We start from the raw sequence: 15,482 nt of genomic DNA on the forward strand, positions 1-15,482 counted from the left end.
TTCATTGGATTTTTTCCTTGTATTTCTATGTTTTTCACACAAAAACATTATTGATAACAATGCTCACCATCAAGCATGATTCAATTGTCAATAAAACTGATTTTTGCGACCAGAACTTCCTATTTATTTTTTCCCTACAACCCTTCTCTCTCCCCCCATCAACAATCATCAATGATGAATTTATTGTGTTGTGTATTTCGCTAAATGCTATATTTTCTGACTGATTTTTTTCATTTTCTTTTCGCATTGCTGACTAACTTTCATCATCAGGTAGGTCCATTCAGCATGTTGCTTGTTGAGTTTGGAGCCACCTTTCAGAGCTGCTAAAGCCCAGACTACTTTAAATTTTTTTTCAAACAAAAATTGCTTAAATCTGCTGTCATAAAGTTGCTAAACACATTTCCACAAATAAATTTGGCCCAAAAAAGTCCTGGGCTAAGTAATGGCATCTTAAAAGATGGCTGAAGGATTTGGAGCTTTTGGAGCTACAAGAAGAAAATTAATAAAAAAAAAAACCCATGTGATCTTAGTTGCAACTTGAAAAAATGCCTATTAAAGTTGTAACAAAGAAAACGGTCAAAAAAAGTGAAATTTTTGATTGGCTGTAAATCCGCCATTATGGATTTTGGGGACCTGAAATTTTGGGATTCTGAGTTTTTCACTATTGTCTACCAAATATCCAAAAATGAAGGAATTTAAAATTTTCTACTATCAAAATTGTCCAAAACTGCCTGGTTCTTACAGAAAATGGCTCTTAAAGTAAAATATTCCTTTCTATCAAATTTTTTGACTCTTTTTATGCTTATATAAACATAATTTTTTTCAAGAATTTTGTAATGAAGAATAAAAGATAAAGTAAAATGGCGTTGAAATGGTGCTGTTTTTTGTTGCTTTTGACAACAGAAACACTAATTCAATGTAAAGAAGTTGATAGCAATGGAACTGGCAATGGGACAAAAGAAGGTCTTATCAAAGAAGATCCAATTGCAGAGGTTCTCGAACATGATACAATGGCTTTCTTTGCTGTTCTCTTGATGTTGTGTAAGTATCAAAACAAAAAATATTTTAGACCTTTTTACATGATTTCATCCTATTGTTAGTGATACTGGACAGTCATATAAGCAAATATCATAGTCTAGTTAATCTCATTGTTCTTAGACAAATTTTTTTTATATTTACAGTCTTTTGTGTATTGGTTATTGCATTCTTGCTGAATAAAAAATTCCATTACCTACCTGAAGCTCTTGCTGTCATGATCTTGGGTAAGTTTACTTATTTTTTATATTGCAAATAGCGACCATAGTTCAGTGGTAGGCCATCCGGCTACGGTTTGCAAGGTTGTGGGTTTACTTATTTTCTATATTGCAAATTGTGTCAACAAGAAGAAATACTAGTCTCTTAAATGATATGCGATTTATATCTGACAGAACATCAATTTTTTTTTATATATAATTTTTTGCTTTTCAGGTTGCTTAGTTGCAGCTATAATCAAATATGTCATCGGGAATATTCCAGGAGTTAATGTAGATAGCTGGGAGGTTTGTTTACTTTACGAATCAATTATCTCTGAACATAAATTGACTTTTAAATGAAAACATTCTCTTTAATCTTATTGTTTTGAAACAAAAATCTTTTTTATTTACTGTCTTTTTTGTATCTATAATCATGGGCAAAATATTGAGACAAAGGGGATTTCCCTGCGAAATTTTAAACACAATTGTTTTTAAGCGTGTTAAACTACAGCTGGAAATTTGCTCCAATAATGCTTGAAATATAGCCTAGAAGCCTAGAAACTCCTCCAAAATCGTAATATTCAATTAAAGAAAGTGGAAGTGCTAAAATAGCAATTCTCGCCCAAACTTTAAATTCTGAAAAACGTTAAAATACACTAAAATCTCAATTTATTTCGACCATGATTGTAGCTAAGTGATTTATATATTTTGTTTAGAAAGTTGAATCGTTTCACCCAGATTTATTCTTTTTGGTGCTATTGCCACCTATTATTTTTGAATCTGGATACACGCTGCAAAAGGTAAAGCTTTCACTTGAATCACTAATTTTATGAGTAATTCAGTGTTTTTTTGTTTTTTTGTTTTTTTTAAGCCTTTTTCATAAGTTCTTCTCTTCTTTTATGGGAAAGTTAGATTAATAATTTCTTTATCTTTGACTTTAGGGCGACTTTTTCAGTAACATTGGAGCTATTCTAACATATGCATTACTTGGTACAACAATATCAGCAGTTATCGTAGGTTTCACTATGTATGGCCTTGGGCTAGCTGGACTAGCACATCCATTGAAGCTGATAGAAGCATTCAGTTTTGGTTCTTTGATTTCTGCAACGGATCCTGTATCTACCTTAGCCTTGTTTAGTTCAATGAATGCAGACCAAGATTTGTATGCTATCGTTTTTGGTGAAAGTGTACTTAACGATGCTGTCTCCATCATTTTAACACAGTATGTTTTATGTTCCATTTTTTGTTATTTCTTTCAAACATACATAGTGTCCCTCAGGGTCTCTCCCCCCCCCCATGCCTAGAATGAAAATTTTCCCTACCCTACCTCCAAAAATTTCTCCGCCCCCCCCCCCCCTCAAGCATAAAAAGCTGTAATTTGATGAATTTAACGTTTATTGTTTTCCCTAAGGTAGTTCTAAAAAAAAGGTGTTGAGAAAATAAAAAAAGAATACTGACCTACTCAAACCGTTTATGGTCTTGTGATATTCTTGATCACAACATCATCTCATAAAACCAGATGTTTTTCAATTTTGAATTGATTTTGGTGAGTTCCCCCCCATGCCTAGAATTAAAATTTTCCCCCCCCCCCCCTCGTTTTCCCCCACCCTGGCTTCAAAAAAAATTCTTTCCCCCCTATACGTCCTTTTGACCTCAAAACCCATTCCCCCCTGAATCCAGGTGATATCTGCTCACACAGGATAACATTTTAGATATTGTATTTATCCGATCGTTTTTTCAATTTTTTATAGGACTTTGATAAGTGCAGCAGTTCAGATGGATCAAGGGAGTGTTGATTTCAATAGCTTAGCTCTTCACTCCATCGGAAAATTTTGCTTGATGTTTTTTGTTTCAGCCATCATTGGAACGATCTTTGGTTTACTTTGTGCTTTGGTAAGTTGACCAATTGAATAATTTATTTCCTGGTAAATTACATATAAGGTTACATATTTGTGAAAGTGTTGACAAATCACCTAGATGTTATTTATTTACCACTATTTGCAACTTTGTAAGTTTGTCTATTTGTTGTTGTTTTTTAGTTTGGAAAATTTATTTATCTCATTTTTGTCACTGTTTGATATTTCCAGGTTTTAAAGCATATTAATTTGAGAGTTCACCCGTCGTTAGAATGCGTGACAATGTTCATTTTCGCTTACATGCCGTACGGTCTTTCAGAAGGTTTAGAATTGTCAGGTAAGTTGAATCATTTAAAAGTTTAATGTCCTTCATGTGTAAACATTATTTTTTAAAGTTTTTTTAGTTTTACGGTAGTTATTATAAAAATAATATAATTGCTTTTCTCGAAAATTCACTGTGTCTTGTCTAAGTCTTCAGAGCTTACAGAAAATTAATGAATGGTAAGCGATCAAGCATAAATATATTTTTCCACAACATAATTCGATGTGTTTACAGGTATAATGGCAATATTGCTTTGCGGTATCACTATGTCACATTATGCTCATTTCAATTTATCACCGATGGGTCAGATAGCTGTGCAACATGTCTTCCGTGTTTTGGCGCTTGTTGCAGGTTCGTCGTTCTTGTTTTTCGTGATATTTTACGACCATAAACGAGTAAATAGTAGAAGACATAACTAGAAAAAGTCATGTCAATTCTTTTGAACTAGGTTTGTCGTTCTTGTAATCGCTATTATTTTTCGTTATATTTTACGACCATAAACGAGTAAATAGTAGAAGACATAACTAGAAAAAGTCATGTCAATTCTTTTGAACTAGGTTGTCGTTCTTGTAATCGCTGTTGTTATTTCTCGTGTATATTTTACGACTATAAACGAGTAATTAGTAGAGGACATACATAACTAGAAGAAGTCATGTCAATTCTTTTGTTTTAAAGGGGTAAGCCGGGGAATATTCTTATTACCAAAAGATGGCGTAAACCCACAAGAGGAAAATGTAGTTTAAATAAATGAAAATGATTAGCAACAGCTGAAAGATCACCAATTTCTGAGCTAATAATGTATAAGTCATAACTTTTCTTCTTATTTTCATTTTTATTATAGAAACCATGGTATTCTTGTACTTGGGAATGGCTGTGTTAAACGGAACCCATCAATTTGAAATCAGATTCATCTCATGGTCAATGGTTAGTCTCCATTCGTATATCTTTGTTTTTCTTATTTTTAACTGGGATATTTGAAGATCTTTAAAATGAAAGGTATCTCTTTCATCAGTCTTACCTTACCTATTTCTGACGTAACTCTTTTCAAACTACAAACCACAAATTGTGATTCTCAGCTGATAATGCAATACCGACTTTATTTTCTAAAATGTAGCCCACTGTTTTTATAATTTCTAGTTATCTATCAACTGATAAGATGATATTGTTAACTAGAATAACTCATTCCTAAAATACTTTATATTTCTTTTTAGTTGGCATGTTTAGTTGCAAGAGCGGTAGTGGTTTACCCATTATCCATTTTCTTCTTTTTCTGTCGTCAAAAAGAATCGAGAATTTCATTTAAAATCCTCTTCCTTGTATGGTTTAGTGGTAAGAATAATTTTGTACAATAAACAACACTGCCCTGGTGTCTTTGTAACCAAACATAGAAATTTTGAGCTATGAGCATGTAGTTGAGTTTTTTTAAAGCACTTCTAGACAAGATAACAGGTCTAAGTAATATTGACTAAGTGAGCTTCTAATAGATAATTCGTCCTGACCGTTCATGATTCATTTCGACCTTTAAAAATGACCTATGTTGTTTTTCTATTTTTTTTCAGGTTTGAGAGGTGCAGTTGCATTCGCACAAAGTTTACATTTACCGTTAGCCAATCAAGTTTCACGTAATCTAATCATGACAACCACACTGGCTATCGTTGTTTTCACCAACGTTGTGCTTGGAGGGATGACTCTTCCTTTAATCAAGGTAAAAGCCTAGTTCAATCTAATAAAGAAAAGTATGCGATTCGCCAAACTTTTACATTTCACGGGAATTACTTTTCGAAAATAAAGCTCTTCATAAGATCTTGTGAGAAAGATTCCAAGGCGATTTTCACCTGGTAAAATAAAAACTTTTCTCTAATCAACGAATTCTACCAAGTAAAACACTAGGTAAAAGTGGATATTTGGACATCCAGGTTATCACTTTTTCAATATTTTTTCTTCACGTTTTAGTACTTTAACGTTCAAAGCAAACGACCAAAATCAGGAATTAGTAAATCTTTAGGAATGGTAAGTTTTGAAGGTTCTGTTTATTTAAAGTTTTCTGTTTAGATGCATTATATTAGATATTGATGAACTGCTCTAATGAATAATTTCTCGATGAAAATATGATCAAAAATTTGTATTTGCGTTTCAAAATTTATACCAAAGTTACAGCGGTGATTTCAATACTTCTTTATAACATTCCTTCATATTTTAGGGTCGAATCACCATGCCGGCAGAGGCGTCTAACCAATCACGAATCTACCAACAGCGCCGTCGTAAATCACCCATGAGTATCATTCGTGGATGGAGAAGATTTGATAAGAAATATCTCATGCCTTTCTTTATCAGGACCAACGATTCTAAAGTAATTACTTTTTCATGCATTGAATAGAAAAGGAAACCTAAATTTTGATTGGTAAAAAAAAACTAAAATTTTGATTGGTAATTTTATATTTTTTCAATTGGTTAAATTTAATACACAAATAAATCACAAAACCACAGTCTGTTATTGATGCAAAAAAACTTTAAGTGCTGGAAGTACGATGTGATAAGAAAACCTACAGAAGCTTTATGGAAGTGGTTCGCTATCATCTCTTTGACCTGAAATCTTCTCTTCCATCCATCTTAGGATTATCGTTCAGCAGTGACGCACATGATTGATCAATGGGCGGAGAATGAAGAGCGAGCCGCCCATCAATTCCTTAATTCTTCTGCTGAACTCGACGAAAATCGCCATCTTGTCATAAATCGCACACGAAAGAATATCGTTCGACCTGTCCGCAAATTCTTCCGGACATTGGATGGAACAAAAACTGAAGATGAATTCACTGAAAATGAAGGAGATACTCCAGCTAAAGAACCTGATCGAGTGAGATTTTGGTTTCTTCATTAAAAGCTTAACGTTTTTGTTTACGGTCTCTGGTTCTAATAGGAGATCTATTGTTTTAATAGAACAATGAGAATGTTTAGGATCATTTCCATCTATAAAATGCATACGAAATGCACCCACTGCTCTTTCACCTAAAGATAGTTGGACAGAAATTCTATGAATTTCTTCACGTATGTATTATATACGACATGTTTAAAAATGGAATCTCATTGACGATAACTTTTCTTTACTTTTTTAGGTTCGTTTTTCGAGTGTTAATGAAGCCGGTGAACAAAGGAACGGTTATGGAAGCATCAACCACACTAATGATGACACCGAAACATTGTTGTAAAAAGTAGGAAATTGGCTTTGGGTGAGATGAAAAAAGGTTGATGGAGATTGTTGCGTTTTCATTGTGTTTCATCTTTATTTATGAAGTGTTCTCTTTCAATATTGAGTTGAAATCAAATCAACATTTTAAAAATGTGTTCTTTTACGGGAAATCCTTTGGATACCGATGTACCTTGTACGTTAAAATTGCGTTTTCATCCCAATGGTTTTTAAAAAATGACCTTTCTGAGTGGATTACTTGGCAGAATAAATTAGAGTAAATTATCATTGTTTTGATCATGGTCCAAATTTATTAGTATTACAACATTTACAAATTAATGCATGCAGATTTTAGACAATATTCAGCCAAACTATTTTTCGAAATTGTTGATTTTCATTTGATTGATTTTGTTTGATCTACTCCTTTTTGTTCATATTTAATTTCAAAGTATTTGTAATTAAAATCCGTCTCAATTTATTGGCCAAATAAAAATAAAAATAAAATTTACGATCTTAACTTCACTTTCAGTCTGGCTCGAATTTCAGGTAGAAACATACAAACAGGTTTGTCCAAGATTGTACTTAGTTATTATGCATGTACTTGTAAGAACATCATATCATATCGTATTTATGGTAATTATCATTTTATTTATATATTCACAAAAATTTTTGAAACGCAATTTTTAATGATTTAGATTTTTAGCTTACTTTAAATAAAAAACACTAGTGAAATCGTTGTGCTTTTGTTAAAAAAAACTATTTGGGAATTGACAACTTTTGGAAAGTTTCAGCCTTGTTCTGAACGTTATACATAATTTTCTTTTAGCCATTAATCAAATATTTTCTAGGGTTTGTAGCATCTACTTTTGTTGTTTTACATTGTTTATACATTTCCATTTACTTTTGTTATATATTATATCTATTCTTTCTAGGTGTAGTAGCCAAATATTCTTAGAGCTCTCCAAAATAATTATTATTTTTGCACCCAAAAATTTATTAAAATTCTTTTTAAATTACTTTTGTCTTTTTTATGCAAACTAAAAAAAATTGTATTTAACTTTTTTAACATTTCTATACAAAACTATTGACTGAATTTTCAAAGAAATTTTTATACGAATGTAACCAAGGTCGTATCGATTCTTATCGACTTAATATACATGACTGTAATTGAGTGTCTTGGCTCCAGTATAAAAATCTTTTGGTGGTACTGTGGTTGTTCTCAGGTTGAAGTTTGAAATTTTCTCGTTTTTTTTTTGCATCTATGTTTCATGATCTATTTGAGACCCGGTAGGATTTTTTCAGTCAATGGGGATAAAATAACAGAAAAAAGCTCGATTGGGATTGATATTACCCTATTTTTTATGGCTGGGGATTTCAATTCTTTTGTTATCAAGTCAGAAGATTCAGTGGGGATGGGAAAAATAATAAATTATATTATTGGTTTTTTTGATTTTTTTCAGTGGGGACAAAAATTGGAGGATAATTTTCCACCGGGGACGATATTTTGGCCAATTTTTCAGTGGGAAGGGGTCCCAATGGGTCTGTGAGAAGGGTGTGTGTCTGACAATTTGAAACGTCAACGATACAAAATTAGTCTGAAGAGGAGGTCGGTATCGCAGAACTCTATAGATATACTTCCTATTATTCGATAAGAAACCTTTTTTCGCTAAAAGATGAGCGGAAACCTAATATCAAGTATGCATTTAACTACAATCATGGGACAAACATTTGAGACAAAGGGGATTCCCTGCGAAATTCAAAAGCACAGCTGATTATATGCGCCGAACCGCCGGAGTAAATTATGACATTAAATGAAGTACATTAGTTTAGGATTTAAACAAAAGTCAAAGTTGAAATTAGATGTAAATCCTTGGCTGATCCTTAAAGTCGGCAGTAGGACGTGACAACTGAGAGTATAACTCAACCTCAAGATTACTTGGAATAATTAGGTTTGAGAAGACGTTTAAATACGCAATCAGGGTAAACTTAGGTGGATTTGGAGGAAAATTTTCTGGAAAAAAAACATTTCTTTTGTTGTTTTAAGACTGTGTAATGAAGGTGGAAAATTAGAAGATTTTCAAGATCAACGAGGGTGTAGGCCTTGAGGCGCTTCAGAGACAAAGTCATTGTCTAAATTCACTCTTTTGTCTTAGCTAAATATTCCTGAGGGAGTTTTAAACGTCGACCAGAAATGGCGACCCGACCGCGACCAGATAAATTTGGGTTATCAGTTTTTCCCTTTCGCCAACGAGAGTGTCTCCCCTTATTATTAAATATATCATATTGAAGAGTAAGCTCACCCTGTCTCTTTTCGATCATCCATTGCGATGCTCTTGGGCTTGATAGGGGTCAATTCTATCCTTTTGTATTTCAGCATCATAATAATTAGTGGCACAAAAGTTCTTGAAACTGGTTTGAGACTTGTATTTCATCATCAGATTTGTATTTCTGTCGAATTAGTCTTTGTCAGCCTAAAAGCAATAGAACAATTGATTGAGTCTTATCTCTAAACTGGCTTCCAATTTTTTCCTACTGACAAGCTCTACTGTTATACTAAAGGCATCTCATTTACATATCAAAACTTCGGTGTAACAAGTACAGGCATCATAACTTAATGACCATGTCAATATTTTTGTCAAGTAGTGTCACTTTGTCAAAAAATGACTGGTTCTTCAAGGTCACTTTTATATTCTGAACTTGATTTGGGGCATCTCTGGTGGAGAGAGCAATAACTCGATAACTCAATTTACTGGTCGCCCCGGTCCTGGTCGCTTGTCGGGTCGCCATTTCTGGTCGATGTTTAGAAACTCCCTATTCCGATGTTTTTTTCTTTTCCAAGTCCTTTGTTAACCAATATTCTTTTCGCTTTTGTTTTGCACTCTTTGTCTTAGCTAATATTCGATGCTGCAAGTCCTTTGTTTTCACCAAATTTGCTTTTTCGCGCTTTATTTGTAATATTCTTTTTTCTTTTCTTTCGACTTCTTTGTCTTAGCTAAATATCCTTACGCTTGTCTGGGAGTTTCTAAACATCGACCGAAATGGCGACAGACCAGCGACCACGACCGCGCCAGATAAAATTTGGTTCGAGTTTCCGCTTCTCCACGTGAGTCTTTCTTTATTATGATATTTTTTCCATTGAAGAGTAAAGCTCACCCCTGTCTCACCTACAGTGATTATAAAGCCACGCAAAACGTTAGAGCACCATTTCACCGCTTGGAGCTTGAATAGAGCGTAAATTTATCCTTTTGTATTTTCGGCATCAAATTAATAGTGACAAAATTTGCTGGAATTTTATTTGGAAGCTTTATTTGATCTCAGATCATTATTTTGTCAAAATAAGTCATTTTGACAGTGTAAAGACAATGAAATTGATGAGATCGAATCTCTAAAAAACTGGCCTTCCCGCTTTTCTACTGACATTTCTATGTATTCATACAAAGGCATCTCATCGGTACAATTAAAAATATTTGGTGTAAAAAGTTTAAGGCATCACACTTAATTGCCCTGTCAATATTTTTGTCAAAATTGTCAATTTGTCTAGAAAATGGACTGGTAACGTCAAAGTCACTTTTTAGTATTCTAGCTAGAGTGCTCAGCCACGTGCTCAGTGGTCATTTGAAACCATCATTCGATTTGGATGTCTCTAGGTGAGAGCAGGTAAACCGAACTCCAAATTTATGGTCGCCGGTCGTGGTCGCGGTCGTGGTCGCATTTCTGGTCGATGTTTAGAACTCCCCGCTTGTCTTTTGTTTTTTCGTAATAATTCTTCTTATCCTCATTTTTTTCCCTCTTTATAAATTTGCTTCTTAATGCATAGTCCTTTAAATCATCTTTATCCATCTTTCTTTTTCTCAAAATGTACAAGATTTGTTAAATCTGATATGATTTCTTTTACATAAATGCAAAAAAACCATCCACCCGTTTGAATCTCATAAAGTTGATGCAAGCTTTCATAGCGAAAAGTTGTTTCATTTAAATCACAATATTGATCCATGGTTATATCTAACAGCAATGAAAAGTGGTTTCCTTATGTCAACAAGCCGGTGAGACGTAAAAGTGGGAGCTGAGGCTCAAAATGAAAGAAAGTGCTAGAAATTGAGAAAGAAACCTATTTGCTCAAAAGGGGGAGGCGGAGTTCCCCAGTCTCCCGCTCCGCGCCTGTAACAAGACCTCTCAAGGCATATTTGATCATTAAGACCAAATTCTTATCATATTTATCTCATATCACCCCACTTCTACAGTAGATTTAGGATAACAACTACCTAATGCTGTTCTCTAGAATTTTTCACACCTGCACATTATTGATTTATCAATCGTAATTGGGCTTAAAAGGTTTTGCCATCTTAAAAGACGAAGTTTAATTCTGAAACGTAATTAAAAATGTACACATTGACGTACCAATCTTCACCACAGTTAGAGCATGATCCCTCTATCTGTAACGGTCTCAAATACTTCTTTCTCCTGGCTGAAAGCTTACAAACAGTCTTCTGAAAAAATTTGAGAAACTCTGCATGAGCACGATTTTCAAAGATTTACGTTTTAATTAAGAAATCCAAACAGTTGGCGAATGACAGATAAACTTTTCTCTTTTCGCTCGTCTGTATGTCTGAATTTAATATACGTAAGACTCAAGAATCTGTTAACAATCAAAAATAAGCTGTGTCTCAATTTTGGCAACATAAGAGCCACGAGAAATGCTACTTCCAAAAACAATTACGCACCCGTATACACTGATTCTTGCCGTCTACTTGAATTCCTAAAATTAGGTCGCTATTAGTACTAGTAATCGTCAGCGTGCAAAATTACTCAATCTATTTTAGAGGGTGCGATATCGTTGTTTGCCGATACCACTTTGACTCTTCGGCGGGGGACACTTTTGTCCCCTTATGCTTTTTTCTCTCCCAATTGCTGGTGTCAGATAACGTTTTTTTTTACTATATAATAAAAAACAAAGACATGTTTTCTTCATATAAAAAAAGAACCAAAGAAATTTGGTTACAATGTTTTTTTGTTGAAAGGGTGGTTGGTGGGTTTTCGTGTATTTACTGTGTTGGGTGTAATGTTTTTGTGTGGTTTAACGGATTTACTCGTAACAGGGGTGGTTTTATTTGCCACGCTTCCTTTTTTTACGTAAAAAGTTTATTTTCTCCTTTGTTTTCTTTAATTTTTTTGTTTTCCTACCCTTTTTTAGTTTTTTAATCGGATTTTTGGAGGCAATTAACGATTAACACAGTAACAAAGGAGAAATAGACTATGTTATAGTCTAGACGATCATATCTAAGAAAAAGCCCAAACCGAAGAAATTCCAAACGGTGCTTTTGCCGAAAGAGTAACAGTCGGTAGAGTTGCCAGTCTAGACTATACGATTTTGGTACAAAACAAAAACAGCCAAATCGTACGATTCGAGTTCCGTATGCGAGGCCAACTGTGTTCGGTATTCGAAAATCAAACAAAAAAAAAGAGGCGGAGAAAACTGAGATAAAAAAAGAGGATTCAGAAATTTATAGTTCGCTTGGAGACCCTCTTCCTTTATTCCTTTATATTTCTTGAACTACACTTTCTTTTTAGAAAACAATTTTCTAAACAGTAATTTTTTAATAGTTTGTATTTCTTTGCAAAAAGAGATCTATCTAAACTTTACCTTATAAATCTTAAAAAAACATCAAATCATGTAATTTGTTTGATGTTGTTTTTTTGCCTGAGGATTAGATCCTTATTTACCCTTTTTAATATTAAAGTCATGGAAAATAAAAGCATAGGATATCTCCCCACCACATTTGCCCAAAGACAAGGATATGTATACAAATCATTGACAGTATTTTATTACTTTTGCAATTTTCGAATTTGTGACTTTCCTGTTTTGTTTGATAAAAATTTACAGTAGTGGATGAAAAATCTTATGATAATTTGCAGGGAAAAGTAAAAAAGCTCCAGCTTGTAAAGCTTTGCAGTATGTTGATCTTGCTTTGATTTGAGCTTGAATTCTTTCTACCCAAAAGAGACGTTAAAATGAGGATGAAATAGGAAAAAAGTTAAAATCCCCAGAAATTAGCTTGAAATGGAAAAGACCAATTATTAAAACCTGAGGCAGATTTAAATGACATTAAATTTCTTATTTACAAAAACTGATAAATAGGTAATTCAATCATGATAAACAAATGATTCTAAACTGTCTTCCGACAATACTGTACACGTTTTTTTTTATAAGGAACACGTTTAAGAACTCGAGGCTGAAAATGGTTCAAAAAATAAGGATTGGTAAGGAACTGCTCAGGCTGAGAAAAAGTGGATTTGAAAATATGTACCTTATTGGGACTAATTTGACCAAATTTGATCTTTCAAGGGGCAAAAAGTTCAAAATTTCCTATGTAGTAAGGAACTCGATAAGGAACTTTGAGACTGAAATTCTCTGTAAAAATAAGGAATAACTCCAGGCTCAGAGCAAAGTTAAGGTTCCTTATAAAAAAAACAACGTGTATACAGTCTCGACTAATCCAGAATAAGGCTGATGTAATTTTCCCAAGTCATAATCTCAAATATATCAGGACGTCAAGTGAAATAAATGTTGGTGAAATATTCCAACTCATAATCTCAAATTGTACCAGGACGTCAAGTGAAATAATTATAAATTTCAAATTAAACCAGGACGTCAGTGAAATATGCAAGGTTATAATCTCAAATTGTACCAGACGTCAAGTGAAATTCCAAGTAATAATCCAAATTAAACCGCGACGTGGAGTGAAATATCCAACTCATAATCTCAAATTGTACCAGACGTCAAGTGAAATATTCCAAGTCATAATCTCAAATTGTACCAGAAAGCCAAGTGAAATATTCCAGGGTGCCAGGACGTCAAGTGAAATATTCCAAGTTATAATCCAAATTAAACCGCGACGTGAAGTGAAATATTGCAATTTATAATCTCAAATTATACCGGACATCGTGAAATATTGCAAGTCTTAATCTCAATAATAAACCAGGATACTGTGCCAAATATTTCATTTCTGTATTTGCTCTCTGCAAATTACTGCCATATTTTCCCATGCATCCAATTTCTGAATTCCTGATTCTTACCTAGAAAATTTAAAATAATAATCTGTAATTTTAACAGTCAAAATGAGAAATGTGAAAGTTTTCAAACAGAAAGTATGTTAAAAGCAGTTTTTAAAGTCCACAATTGACAATAAGTACTTTGTTTGACATTTTTCAAAGTGGTCAAAGAAACTGCTAACACAAAGATGAAAATAACCTTTTAAGAGTGGAGATATGAGGGTATTCACATATCTAATGAAACACTGCCTGTGATTCATAGGATTCATAAGAAATATACAAACTGACTTACCTACTTAGTTTCTCTGTGTCTTTTTGCTGTATGTAGACTTGTTGAAAAATCATTTTAAAACAGCTTCTACAGAAGCATACTTGAGGAATAAGTACTCCCTTAAACTAAGTTATCTTGTAGTCTCAATAAAACAAATGAACCAAGAAGAAAAAATCCATAATGAGCTGGATTTTCACAGAGAAAACCATAGATCCATCTTGTCCTTGTGTCTCTTCCCAGTGACCAGCGTGTTTTTGATCATTTGAACCAAGCTCGGCCTTTAAACTTAGGCGGTTTTCACCACGGATCGACTAACCAGTCTCACTGGTTAGTCCAAGCAAAACCGCAAAATCTTTTTTATGCCAAAGAGTTATCGTCCGTTTCTTCGAAACTCTCCCGCCCGATTTTTTCCCGTATACCGCCATAACGCCATACCGCCATATTTTTCCCGCCTTTACTATCAGTAACGGCGATAACATCGTCTAAGGAGAAAATAGTAATTTGCACGAGTCCGAAGGACGAGTGCAAATTACGGTATTTTTCCTTTGTTAACGAGATTAATCGTTAATTGCACGACAAAACATACGATTCCGAGGTAATCGTCAGTAATACATTCGAAAACCTCATTTTTTTTCTTTTTTAAAAAGAAACATTGCATGTATTGTCTTGTTTTCAATTAAAAGAAGCTATGTAAACGTAAAATTTCTTGTTCTTTTTTATATTGAAGAAAAAAAATGTCTTGTTTTTTATTATATAGTAAAAAAAAACGGCAGGTTCAAAATGCATAAAACATAATGCATATTGCATAATGCATAATGCATAATATTTGAAAAATGTCAATTTTAGAGGCTATAATAAGGAGAATTTGAAAGATAATACTTTCAACAAAACATATATACCATTTTCTACCAGAAAATAAAGGGTAGAAAGCTGTAAATTTGAATTTTGGATGATGAAGAAAATCCATGATCCACTGAAAATGCTTGTCGCCATTTTGATTTTCATAGTTGTATTTTACAGAACGTAGTAGAGTGTAGAAAAAACACGAAAGTATCTCCTCCGTATATTTATATTACTTTTATAGCAAGATCTTTATTCTGGGTTTACTCAGAGATCTTTTCGAACAATTGCGAATAAATTTCAACGGGGATTCCATCTTAGATACAAGGCATTAACCATGTGAATGCTTTTTGCTAGATAAGCCATGATATCCAGCCAATATAAATTAAAGAGCTTCATGCGAAAGCTAGATCAAAGAAAATAGACTCCGAATCTTTTTACATTCGAATGTTTATGTGTTTACCTTTTTTTTGAGAAAGAGAAGGGGGGGAACCCTTTGATGTTATGATTCGAATGTTTTCTCTTACTTTCGTTCGGATTGGAAAGTAAATATCATGTCTGGGAATCCTGGAATGTTTACTTAAGAAACTCTTCTAAAAAGGTTTTCGCGTTTTAGCCTCTACAAAGGAGAGTTTAGAAAAATCGTTCTGTAAATTACACAATACTATTATGCATTATGCAATATGCATTATGTTTTATGCATTTTGTACCTGCCGGTAAAAAAGTC

At 33.5% G+C, this 15,482-nt stretch overlaps 1 protein-coding gene across 1 annotated transcript; it reads left to right on the plus strand.

The window, feature by feature from the left end:
* The first annotated feature begins 829 nt into the window (after positions 1-829).
* Positions 830-7,320, plus strand: LOC136812472 (sodium/hydrogen exchanger 8-like). Its single transcript, XM_067068972.1, has 15 exons — positions 830-1,041; positions 1,182-1,262; positions 1,468-1,538; positions 1,949-2,032; positions 2,174-2,454; positions 2,984-3,125; positions 3,320-3,425; positions 3,645-3,761; positions 4,252-4,334; positions 4,622-4,739; positions 4,970-5,115; positions 5,364-5,420; positions 5,611-5,760; positions 6,025-6,264; positions 6,524-7,320. The coding sequence occupies exons 1-15, from the start codon at positions 861-863 to the stop codon at positions 6,614-6,616; spliced, it is 1,950 nt and encodes a 649-aa protein (XP_066925073.1). The 5' UTR covers positions 830-860; the 3' UTR covers positions 6,617-7,320.
* The last annotated feature ends 8,162 nt before the right edge of the window (positions 7,321-15,482 follow it).

Source organism: Clytia hemisphaerica, unplaced genomic scaffold (assembly GCF_902728285.1).
Source record: "Clytia hemisphaerica strain Z4C2 unplaced genomic scaffold, Clytia hemisphaerica genome assembly, whole genome shotgun sequence".
Taxonomy (NCBI): domain Eukaryota; kingdom Metazoa; phylum Cnidaria; class Hydrozoa; order Leptothecata; family Clytiidae; genus Clytia; species Clytia hemisphaerica.

Coding starts and splice junctions, on each gene's coding strand:
- LOC136812472 (XM_067068972.1), top strand. CDS start 861: ATGGCGTTGAAATGGTGCTGTTTTTTGTTGCTTTTGACAACAGAAACA. Junction 2,033..2,173: donor CTGGATACACGCTGCAAAAG/GTAAAGCTTTCA, acceptor CTTTGACTTTAG/GGCGACTTTTTCAGTAACAT. Junction 5,116..5,363: donor TGACTCTTCCTTTAATCAAG/GTAAAAGCCTAG, acceptor TTCACGTTTTAG/TACTTTAACGTTCAAAGCAA.